Genomic DNA, 13,318 nt, shown 5'->3' on the forward strand with positions numbered 1-13,318 from the left:
AAAGAAAGAGAGAAAGCTATTCAAAGTTTTAATCAGGGAATTGATACAATCTGATTTACATAGTAAAAAATATAAATGTCCTAGCTTTAGGGATGGAATTAAATTTTTTTGTCTTTATAAAATGAGTTGGGAGCTTTCTGAGCAGTTTAGGACAGTGATTCTTGGATTTTGTTTGTGTCAGACTCATCTGGAGACTAAATTATAGAAACCTAGATTTGTTGAAGTTGCAGGATCTTGGTGTCTATTTAATTTTTTAACCCAATTTTCTAGGAGATATTTATTCATACCAATGAATGAAAATGACTAGATTAGAGTACAGAGCAATTATCTGCTATTTAGAAGTTATATAAAATGCAGCTATGAGCTCAAAGTTTCCGATGAGTTTTAAAAGGTGAAAGATTTATATGATCTGAAGAGAAACCAGAGTATCTTGATGAGTTTTAAATGGTAGTTCTTTAATTATCTTTTAAGTTTCTTCTATGATAATTGATATATTTGATAAAACTATAAAACAACTATATTCGTGAATGAAAATGCAAACATTCTAAATATTAGTCAACAAATTTCAGCAACATATCAAAAGAATAATGTGATAAGGCAAATTTATTTTCCAGTAAACAGAAGTTCACCATCCACGAAGTGTGTAACATTATCCATTATACCAAGAAACTGAGAGAAAATTTGCAGTCATGAAAATAAGTGCTGAGAAAGCATTTGATAAAATTCAGCAGCAATTCCTAATAACAACTCCAAAACAAATTGAATAAAATTACTTAAAGACTGAACACAATGATAATATCAATATGAACAACTAAAAATTGGTGGTAAACGTTACTCAAAATGAAAATCATTTAAATTAAAATAGGGATCTATATAGCTCTTCCCTTTGTTATTTAATGTGGTTAAGGGAAGTTCTGGTGAATTCAAAAACACAAGAAAATCTTCTTAAACCTGCTACAAACACTAGAAAGAAGAAATAAAACTATGTCTTTGAACTTATATTTTATACTAGAAAACAGGAGGTTCAAGTAAAATTGTCATTATTAAGAGCAGATGATAAGGTGGCTGGATATGGAAGCTATCTATAAAAATTAATGTTTTTCTCAATCGATATGAAAAATGTATTTATAATACTGAAAAGTCTAGAGTACTTAGGAGTAAATAAAACAAGAAAGGCTATAAATCTTTGTTTTAAAAAAACCTAGAGTAGTCTTGTTAAAAGATGTAGAATCAGTCTAAACCACACATACATGTTTTTCTCGGATAAGAAGACTTATTACGAAGTTGCTTATTACCCTAAATTGGTATTGTTTAAATGCCACGTTATCAGGAAGTACTATAAAGGACACATGGACAAAACCAAAGGAGAAAGGTAGGTTTGGCTGGGGTGGTGGGGCGTGGTGGAGGGAAAATGCAGACAACTATAATTGAACAACAATAAAAATACTTTTAAAACATAAAGGCCAGCCCTGGCTGGTGTAGCTCAGTGGATTGAGCGTGAGCCTGGGAACCACACGATCGCGGTTCGATTCCCAGTCAGGGCACATGCCTGGGTTGCAGGCCAGTCAGTTCCCAGCAGGGGACTCACAAGACGCAACCATACATTGATATTTCTCTCTCTCCTTTCCTTCCCTCCCCCTCTAATGATAAATAAATAAAATCTTTAAAAAAAACATAAAGGCCAAAAAATTTTTAAAAAATAAAAAATAAAATAAAATGCCATGTTAATTAGAGTCCCAATTTGGGTGGGAGGATTGAGAAAGTAATTTTCACATCTAAGAATAAGATCCTGAGAGAAAATGTGCAAGAGAAGTATGGGTAAGAACAGAGTGGAGATTTGTCTGCTCTACACCATTAAACCATAAAGCCACTGTAATCTAGTCAATATGAAGCCAGTTTATAAATAGACACATAGGTTAATGGGACACCAAACGGAGAACCCAATTACATCTGAGACTTCAATATCTAATCAGCAGTGCTGGCACAACAAGCTATTTATCTGAAAGAAATAAAAATCGACACCCACCTAAGCTAGAGTTTATCCTATGCCATATATAAAAATGCACTCCAGGTATATTAGAGTTAAATGCAGACAAATCTAGAAGACTATGTGTACAATATAGGAGTTAGAAACATGTTCTTAATTAAAGCTGTGAACTTAAAAACTATTGAAAAATATGAAAGTATATTTGAATATAAGAACATTAAAATTTTGTATATATAATACCCCCCACAGATACAATAAAACCAGTTACCAAAGGTAATGCTTCAATATTTTATTGCAGGTAATAAACCATGTACAGATATTTTTAACATCTAAATATTTGTTACAAGTTGATAAGAAAGCAAAAAACATTAAGAAAATGAGCAAAAGGTGTAAGTTGTCAATTCAGAGAAAAGCAAATACCAGTGGCCAATAAACATTAAATTATGTATAAATTCATTATCATTTAAGGAAATGGAAATACCGATGTGATATAATTTTATACTCATTAAATAGAAAAATTAAAAAGAAATATGAGGAATGTAGTTCTTTCCGTTTTAACTTAAAGTTGTAAAAAGTAATAGCCTTTTCACAAATCAATAAAGAGAAGAGAAAGCCCACAAACTTGCATCACTTTATTTAACCCTGAACTTGGATATCCAATCGCATACTCTGCTTTCCTTGATGCAACTGTGTATGAAACAGTGATCCAGTCAAATGAAAAACATTTGTATTTCAATTACACACATTAAACGTCACCTTTTCAAAGATGTAACTAAAAATTCAAGCCCATATCATTACTTGTCATTGGTACTTGGGTTTTTTCATCAGCAAAAAAGCATCCTCCCACACTAAAAAATAAAGCAAAACAATGAACAAACAGGCTTCTTTCTCTTAGCTAACATTCCAGTATCTAGTTTTCATTTAGCAGACACTGCATATCAACGCTTCTGTCAGTGAGAGACCACATAGATGATGGTAGTCGCATTAGATTGTAATTACCTGCTGATGCTGTTGCCATGCACTACTCACACGTTTGTAATGATGCTTCTGCAAACAAAATTACTGTACTGCCAGTTGCATAAAAGCATAGCAAATACAATTGCATACAGTACACAATACTTGATGATGATAATAAATATGTTACTGGTCTAGGTACTTATTATATTTTTATCATTATTGTAGGATATATTCTTTCTACTTATAAAAAAGTTTGCTATACAACAGTGTGTCATGTTCTGCCAGCAGCAGCAACCTTGGACATCCCATATTTATAGCGTCCCTTGATGGACCATTTTCTCTTGGTTTGCTATAACCTTGCATTGTTTTGTAAATTTACTGTAGCCTAAGTGTACAGTTTTTATGAAGTCTATAGTAATCTACAGTAATATCCTAGGCCTTCACTTTTCACTCACCACTTACTGGTTTGGAGAGCCCTGTCAACAACACTGGCATGTAAAAAAAATGTGGAGTTGTTTTCTGCCATGTGGAATAGAGATGAGATATGACAGGTGAGATACTCTGTGGACCAGCCAACTCCAAGGAAAATGGCAGGAAATTGTGTGGTGCTTGAACTTTCCCTCACCCTGCTCCCTTCTCCAATGTCACATGGTCTAGGCTGGAGAGGACTGCGACCCATTCCCAGTTTCTTCCATCAAATCAGGGATTGCAGAACAGGTCTTACTTGGAATGTTCTAATTTGTCTATAGGCTGCATGAAGGGCTGGGGTTTAACTTACTTAATTCAGATTTCAGGTATCAAAAAGGAAAAGCCACTACTTGTGAAAGCTTCAGGGAGACGACAGACAGTCAGATGTCTGGGGCAAGAGATTACAGATAAAGGTGGACAACAGACCATGTAAGGCCCTGAGGAGAAGCTGGGGTGAGACTCTTTGGAAAATCGAGATATTCAAAAACAGCCCTATAGATGGTGAAGTTAAGAAAGATCTTCAGGACATATGCTTAGAGAAGACCTGAGAACATCCTAAATCTCCCCTCAGCTGACCCCTAAATTGTGAGCAAGGCCAACTCATCAGTTAAAAAGTGCCCTGCACAGGGCAAATCTGCAAAAACTGCAAGAGGTGTTTCATTGTTTTAAATGACAATTTTTCAACAAAGAGCACCAGATTCCTTTGTTTGAGGTGTTATAGCAAAAATGTCGTAACAATGTAAAATGTTAAACAATGAACATTTATCTCTCTCAGTTCAGGAAACTGACTAAGACAGAGGCTCCAGCAGATTTAGTGTCTGATGAAAACCCTCATCCTGGCTCGTAAATGGTAGCTAGCTTCTTCTTCTTGCTAGCTTCTTCTGTGTCCTCAGATGGCAGAAGGGTGGGGGAACTTTCTGGATCTCCTTTATAAGGTGTCTAAAGCCTTTGATAACAGTTCCACGTCAATGACCTAAACCATTCCCAAAAGCCCCACCTTCCAAATACCATCACATTATAGTAGGTTTTGATATGAATTTCACAGGAGAAATAGAAACATTGAATCAATACAAGGTGAACAGACAAACATGTCCTAAAGGAACCAGGTAAATAGGGAGAGATTACCCTTGCAGAAATGCAGGGTACCAGACACAGTCTTTAAAGTATGTCTAGAGTATGCTCAAAGAGCTACAGGAAAACACTAAGGGAAATCAGAAATATTACATATAAACTAAATAATAAAATACAGAAATAAAAAGAAATCAAATAAATTCTAGAGCTCTAAAATTTGATAATTGAATTGAAAATTTGCTGGAAAGATTCAACAACAGATTTCAAGAGGCAGCGTGAAGAATCAGTGAACTTGAGGAGTAGACAGTTTAAGTTATGGAGTCTAAGGACCAGAAAGGAAAAAAGAGGGATTTGTAAAATACCATTACACAAAAGCAATATATGAATTATTGGAATCCAAGAAAAAGAGATTATTTGAAGGAACAGATAATTACTAATACAAATTGACATAAAGCAAGTAAATCAGAATATACTTACCAATTTTTTTTCAACTACAACATGCATTTCTATATACGGAGAGAGCTGTGTAACTGGCTGAAAAAAATTCACATGAAAATCAAAGAATTACTTAAATATTTAGTGTTTATCACTACTTCATGAATTCAATGTTGAAAGATTCAATTTCACACATAAAAATAGAATCAGATAATATAAGCAAAACTAGGTACCAAAGAATCATTTGCTATTTCCTTTGTCACCTCATTTGCTATGTCACAGCTGATCAACCATTTAATTTACTTGGAAAACAAGTTTCCTTTACCTTCCATTCTTCATATTCTCATTGGTTTTAAACTATTTATATTATTCACTTTTTGGAATAAAGTCCTTCCATTGATTCCCATTATAAAAGGTGTGAATTTTTATTAGCTTAATGATGTGATTATATGTTATATATGGTATGGTTTTATCTATGACCCTGAATGTGTAACAACCCATCTCTGTGTTTAGAGGGGTGATATTTCATTGGAAGAATAAAGTTAATCCTTGTATAAATCACCCCAGAAAAAGGTGAGCAACAGAGAATCAAAATGACTGACTTTCTTAAACTGTACAATAGATATCTCAAAGTGTAAATTCTGGGTATGATGTCATCCACCTAAAATATAGTGGTTAGGTTAGGCAAAAATATGAGCACAGATGGAATTTGAATTCTGGTATATCATTTATAAAACTTCAACTCTGCCAAAAATGAGGATAAAGAAAGAATTATTATATTTACTATAAAGAAATATTAGTTTATTTTCATAGTTATTTTTATATGAAGACTATTCAATAGGAATACACTAGGAAAAACTTGTAAGACAGACTTTGCAAACTGTTTAAGACTATAGTGTAGATAACTCAAAATATCTTGTTACTAAAGTAGTATACTATCTACAAAAAAATGGATAAATATTTAGAAGCAGCAAAGGAGGATAAAATTTAAGAAATTGAGGAAACTTTTATAACATTGTGTTGATTTCAATGTCTGCATTATTTTATTTTTTACATTAAAGTTTAAAACTATACCATTTTAACCCTGACTGGTGTGGCTCAGTTGGTTAGGCATTGTGCCACAAGCAAAACGGCACTGGTTCGATTCCCAGTCAAGGTACATGCCTGGGTTACAGAGTCAGTTCCCAGTCAGGGTGTATAAGAGATGCAAGCCATTAAATGCTTCTCTTTCACATCAGTGAAAAGAAAAAACTTCTCTTCCTCTCTCTTCTTTCTTAGAAAGAAGAAAACTATCTTCTTTAGAAAGAAGATAGAAAACTATCTTCTTAGATAGATAGAAAACTATCTTCTTTCTCTCTCTCTTTCCACCTCACATACATAAATCAATCAAACAACCCTTAAAAAATAACTGCACTGTTTTCTTAAAACCATTATCCTTAATATAGTAAATGGAACATTAAAGACAGAATAAGAAATATGGGATTTAATAGAGATAGAGATCAGAAAAGTGATGGTTATACTAATTTAAAAGAAAAAGTCGAGAAAGGTCAGTTAAACAAGTTTAAGGCTGATTGATCACTCATTTTTCCCCACTTTAATATTCTGTTTCTTGGTCTAAGCCTTGGAAATTTCAAGGTTTTATTTTTAAAAATACATATGAAATTCTTCTATGGTCTGTTATTTTTTATCATTTCCATTCAAAATTAAGCACCAAATGTTTCATGATAGTTTATGTATAGGACTTCATCCTTTCATTAAAGTCCCTAACCAAGAAAATAACACAACTTTATAGGAGGATAAAGATAATCACTTAAATCAGTTGAGATAAATGATGTATTAATAGATGAAAAGTTCAAAGCTATTTCTTTGTTTTAACCCACATGTGTTAGTTGTCTAACATTTACTGAGGTAGTCCTTGTTTATCCATTCATTCACTGAATAATAAACTTTTATGGGAAAAAATAAACTATTTGTATTATCCAGATAAATTTATGATAAGGATGCATTTCAGGAAAGCTGTTGGAAGATGAGCAGATGGTATATTTCACATGACCTCAAAGTCGTCTTATGCAGTAACAGAATACGACTATAGAAGAAGACAAAATGTTTAGATATGTATTATATGAATAAATATAACTTTGACTGCAGTAGAGTTTGCTTTGGTTTAGTAAAGATTAAAGAATTGGAGGGGACTTCTGGCCAAGATGGAGGCATAAATGGTATTTGCCTCTTTGCCTCTTTGCCTTTTGCCTCTTTGCACTTTGCCTCTTTGCACAACCAAAAGAAAGACAACAAATTTAAAAACAAAAAACAACCAAAGCTGTCAGAAAATCAAACTGTATGGAAGTCCAACATGCAAGGAGTTAAAGAAGAAACATTCATCCAGACTGGTAGGAGGAGTGGAAACAGGCAACTGGGTGGGGAGGACCCACGGCAAGGAGGCGGCTGGAGAACAGGGGTGGGCAAGGCGATGGCTGGCGGGCCTGGCAGTCCCACATTCGCATGCAGAACAACTGGGAAGAACAACTGGAGAGTGAGACAGACCTTGCAACCCAGGGTTCCAGCTAGGGGCAGTAGGGCCTCAAAGCCTCTGACTGAAAAAACCTTTGAGGTGTGAGGTAGTGGGAGAAACTCCGAGTCCCACAGGAGAGGTCATTGGAGATTCCCACAGGGTCCTAGAACCTACATAAGCCCCGCCCCCCCCCTCGGGAATCAGCACCAGAAGAGACCAGTTTGCTTATGGGTAACAGAGGAAGTGACTGAAAGCTAGCTGAGAGTTGAGCAAGCATCATTCTTCCCTCTCGGACACCTCCCCCACATATGCAGTGAAGTGGGTTGCCCCACCTTGGCAAATACCTAAGGCTCTGCCCCTTACTACATAATAGCTGCACAGAGACAAAAAAAAATATATGGCCCAAATGAAAGAACAGATCAAAGTTCCAAACATAGAACTAAGCAATGAAGAGAGAGTCAATGTATCAAATTCAGAGTTGAAAGCACTGATACTCAGGATGCTCAGAGAAATGGTTGAGTATGGTTGCAAAGTGGAGGAAAAAGTGAAGGTTACGCAAAGTGAAATAAAGAAAAATGTACAGGGAACCAACTGTGAAGGGAAGGAAACTGGGATTCAAATCAATGATTTGGACCAAGGAAGAAATAAACATTCAACCATGACAAAATGAAGAAACACAGATTCAAACAAATGAGGAGAGGCTTAGGAACCTCCGGGACAACTTTCAATGTTCCAACAGCCAAATCATAAAGGTGCCAGAAGGAGAAAAAGAAGAGCAAGAAATGGAAAACATATTTGAACAAATAATGAAAGAGAACTTCCCTAATCTGGTAAAGGAAATAGACTTCAAGGAAGTCCAGGAAGCTCAGAGTCCCAAAGAAGTTGGACCCAAGGAAGCACATGCTAAGGCACTGAACAATTACATTACTCAAGATTAAAGGTAAGGAATCTTAAGAGCAGCAAGAGAAAAGGAGACAGTTACCTACAAAGGAGTTTCCATAAAACTATCAGCTGATTTCTCAAAAGAAACTTTGCAGAGAAGAAGGGGCTGGGAAGAAGTACTCAGAAGTAATGAAAGGCAAGGACCTACATCCAAGATTATTCTATCCAACAAAGCTATTATTTAGAATGGAAAGGTAGATAAAGTGCTTCCTAGATAAGGTCAAGTTAAAGGAGTTCATCATCACCAGGTCTTTATTATACAAAATGTTAAAAGGGTCCTATTTAAGAAAAAGATGATCAAAAATATGAACAGTAAATGACAACAAACTTACAACTTTCAACAACTGAACCTAAGAAAAGAAAAAAACAAAGATGAACTAAACAAACAATTAGAACAGGAACAGAATCGTAGAAATAGAGATAAGATGGAGGATTATCAGCAGTGAGGGGGAGGAGGGTAACGGGGGAAAAGGTACAGGAAGTAAGAAGCATAAACCAACATTCCTATTGGTTCTATTTCTCTCAAGAAATATATACCCTTAAAAAAAGAAACACTCCACTACTGTAGATGCAGCTCAGAGTTGACTGAAAACCAAACCTAGAATCTCATTCTATGAGTAGATGAATTATAATACATATTAAATTTCCAACATCACAGAGTGTCTACTGTTAAAGTGAGGGTATTAATTGGGAAAAAATGAGATACTGAAAATGGAATGGGGACATATGTGAAAGCTCTGATGAATCTGGGTCACTAAAACCCTACATTCTGGAGTCTTCTTTGCCAGTAAAAGTAGCTTCTCTGTCCCCGTATAAGGAAATTAACTCTGCATCTTGAGGAAAATCTAATGGCTGTGCCTAAGGCAGCTGCTTTAAAAGACCCTAGTAATCCTCCTCAGAAAATATCTTCCATATTTATGTGAGTGGCATTTGTATTTATTATGTCATAATTTTGATATAACAAATATAGAGAAAGGAGTTCATCGGAAGACAATAACATCCTAGGCAACGGGAAAAATATGCCCCTAACAGTGAAAAACACCAGCTTGTAGTCCTAGAAATGTGAATAAAAAGTTTTAAGGCTTACAAGATAAGCCACAAAAGTTTCTGGTACATCTGGCACATCTATCAATCATGTGTATTAATGTAAATAGTTTGTTTATCAGATAAAATACATTATTTATTTGATGAATAGTAATAATCATATAGTTGCTCAATCACCTACCTCTAGACTTTGTATTTTATAGGCCATATCTCTTGGCTTAATATCCTCAGCGTACAAAGAAGCACCTTCATTCTTATGTTGTACTTGATAAATCACATGTTCAAAACCAAATGAAGGCTCCAAGGGCTCAATTCCATAGCTTACATTTTCAAACTGTAGTAAGCCCCTATAGATTTCAGAATACATTAAATATATGTATATAGAAAATATTCCATTTAGTCGGGTTTTTGTTTAACAGTATGTAGATAATTTTCAGTCTTAATCTTAGGCAGTAAAGTAGGAGAAAATTCCTAACCGTAAACTTACTGAGTGGCATGAAGCAGTAGTGCTGTTGGGATTTGCCTAGCCATCGATATTTCATGGTCTCCAAACATAGCAAAAATCTTAATTCAGAATAAGTGTAGGATATTACAAGAATTTCCATACCATGCTTTTCCAAAGATGGTTTTCCACAATAAGGCATGCCTCGCATTCAAACTACTAAATATAATTTATAAATTAAAAATTATTTCTAAAATAATATTCCACTTTGTAGTTATAAAATTATATATCACAACCTGAGTCCAGAACATGTGCTGAGGATCACCATGGAATCTGGATAACCTTCAATATACCCTTGGTAGTAGCAAAAATTCTGAAAAATAAAAAAATAAAATACATTATCTCTCTTAGAATAAATCATGTTAAAGGTACTATTCTCTCAAATGTTTAAAACAAATGCTAATTGGTGCATAGACTTCAAATACTCATTGTTTCCAAAACAAATTTATAGGATTATTAGAAGAGCATTTGACTCAGTTATCCAATAAATCCCCCCCCCCCAGTTCACAAAGAATTAATACATTTTCATACTATTTTTCTATTATAAATTAAATATGTAAATCTGGGTCATTAGGATCAAGGAAAAATCATCAGAAAGTAATTTTTTTCATACTCTTCTGGCTTACTTTTACAAAAACAAAACAAAACAAATTCAAAACCAGAAACTTTTGTTTCTAAAACGATCTCAGTGTAACAGCATCGCAGCTTGCATTGGATTAACCCTCCCACCAATTGCAACAAATATAAACTCTAAAAAATAATTTTAAACTTCAATTATGAAGGCTTCCAGAAAAAGGTGAGAGAAAGCAATCAACACTAAAAAGAAAAGCATGGTATTTATGGAAATTTGCATTAGTTTTCACCTGAGGGCACTCCCAAGGCAGGACAGCACAAGGTAGCTAATGCTGTAACAAATAAAACCACAATGAAATACCACCTCACACTGGTCAGAATGGCCATCATAAACAAAGCAATAAACGAGTATTGGAGAGGTTGTGGAGAAAAGGGAACCCTAATGCACTGTTTGTGGGATTGCAGACTGGTACAACCACTATGGAAAACAGCATGGAATTTCCTCAGAAAACTAAACATGGATCTGCATTTTGACCCAGCAATTCCACTGCTAGGATTATATCCTAAGAACCCTGAAACACCAATCCAAAAGAACCTATGCTCCTCAATGTTCACAGCAGCACAGTTTGCAATAGCCAAGTATGTGGAAGCAATCTAGGTGCCCATCAGTAAATGAATGGATCAAAAAACTATGGTACATTTACACAATGGAGTACTATGCAGCAGAAAGAAAGAAGGAGCTCCTACCCTTTGCGACAGCATGGATGAAACTGGAAAGCATTATGGTAAGTGAAATAAGCCAAATGTGGTGAAAGACAAATACCATATGATCTCACCTTTAACAGGAACCTAAACAACAAAACAAACAAGCAAGCAAAATGTAACTAAAGACACTGAAATAGAGAATAAGCTGACAGTGACCAGAGGGGAGAGGGGAGGGAACTTCAGGGGAAAAGAGGAAGGGTTTACAGGAACAAGTATAAGGGACACATGGACAAAAATTGGGGGTGGGGTGGAAATGGGAGGGAGGTAGGGAAGGTTGAGAGGGTGGGCTGGGATGGGAGTAAAAGACAGAAAACTGTACTTGAACAACAATTAAAAGAAAAAAAAATAAAGAAAGAACCAACATTTGCCCTGGCTGGACTGTTCAGTTTGTTATATTATCATCCTGATGCACCAAGATTGCAGATTCAATCAGTGTCAGGATACATACAAGAATCAACCAATGAATTCATTCAGTAAGTGGAAAACAAATACATGTTTCTCTTTCTGCCTCTCTGTCTCTCTCTCTGAATCAATTCACAAAAACAAACAACAACAACAAAACAATCTTAGTGATTACATTTTCAGGTTCCTAGAAATTGAGGTACAGTAGCCAGGAAAAGAGGAGGAACAAAGCAAGGTCCCAGAATGTGGGCCATGAACTTAGATATAGTTCTTATTTTACATCTAAGCTGAGAATATGTGAAAGAGATTGAAAGTGGTGTAGCAGAAACTAAGACCAGAAAAGCTGGAAAAACTGAGAAGATTTTGGTGTTTCTGAACACAGAAAGACACAGTTTTGAAAGTGGCTCTAGCAAAGTTGTCTGGTGGAATAAGAACGATACATTCTAGAGTAATGAAATCTAGAGTTCATTACTCTAGAATGTATCATTGAATATGGCCAGTATGATTTTAAGATATTAGATATGTGAACATGGCTCATAGTCCAGAGAAAAATTTTTTAAAAAGAACTGATTCTGAAATAACCCAATATTTTGCCTTAGTAAAAAAAAAGGTTTAAAGCAGATATTAAAAGCATGATATAAAACAAGAGGTAAACTTTGGCATAATAAGAAAGCAATTAGGGAATTCAGCAGAGAAATAAAGGCTATAAAATCCTAAACCCTGAATTCTAGAAACAAAATACTTTTAAACTGTAACACATTGAATAGGTTTTATTGTACACTGGATATGCTGGAGAAGGCAACAAAGTAAAAGAATAAAATAACATATAGACTTATACAAATCATCAAATTTAAAAGAAAACTAAGAGAAAAGAACCTTTAAAAATTGAACATAGCTGCCTCAATATGTGGGATCATTAAAAAACATGTTTCCTAACATGTTTAATTGAACTCTCAGAGGAATAAAAAGAGGAAAGAGGTATGAAAATACATCTTAATAATGACCAAAATTTCCCCAAATATATTGAAATAGAACAATTTAGAGGTTGAGACACTGAATATACAAATAGACAATGGCTAGATCATACAGAAAAATTGAATTTTGACACAAAACCCACTGCAACCTGCCCAGGAAATCAATCAACACCCTTATGGACAATAGTAAATAAGCCCAGGAAGCCAGCTTGCTACAGTCAGATATTGTAGAAGCCATATCGCTGTCTCTNCTAAACCCTGAATTCTAGAAACAAAATACTTTTAAACTGTAACACATTGAATAGGTTTTATTGTACACTGGATATGCTGGAGAAGGCAACAAAATAAAAGAATAAAATAACATATAGACTTATACAAATCATCAAATTTAAAAGAAAACTAAGAGAAAAGAACCTTTAAAAATTGAACATAGCTGCCTCAATATGTGGGATCATTAAAAAACATGTTTCCTAACATGTTTAATTGAACTCTCAGAGGAATAAAAAGAGGAAAGAGGTACGAAAATACGTCTTAATAATGACCAAAATTTCCCCAAATATATTGAAATAGAACAATTTAGAGGTTGAGACACTGAATATACAAATAGACAATGGCTAGATCATATAGAAAAATTGAATTTTGACACAAAACCCACTGCAACCTGCCCAGGAAATCAATCAACACCC

At 34.7% G+C, this 13,318-nt stretch overlaps 1 protein-coding gene across 1 annotated transcript in view; it reads right to left on the reverse strand.

The window, feature by feature from the left end:
- The window catches only part of ADAM2 (ADAM metallopeptidase domain 2), a 98,288-nt gene that overhangs the window by 66,434 nt on the left and 18,536 nt on the right, over window positions 1–13,318 (reverse strand). The window contains exons 4-6 of the mRNA XM_037055095.1: window positions 10,155–10,231; window positions 9,598–9,763; window positions 4,961–5,017 (exon numbers count right to left, since the gene is read on the reverse strand). Of these exons, the coding sequence (XP_036910990.1) occupies window positions 4,961–5,017; window positions 9,598–9,763; window positions 10,155–10,231 (300 nt within the window). The remainder of the gene's footprint in view (window positions 1–4,960; window positions 5,018–9,597; window positions 9,764–10,154; window positions 10,232–13,318) is intronic.

The sequence above is a fragment of the Sturnira hondurensis genome, unplaced genomic scaffold, assembly GCF_014824575.4.
Source record: "Sturnira hondurensis isolate 20B ecotype Veracruz unplaced genomic scaffold, ASM1482457v3 Scaffold0008640, whole genome shotgun sequence".
NCBI lineage: Eukaryota > Metazoa > Chordata > Mammalia > Chiroptera > Phyllostomidae > Sturnira > Sturnira hondurensis.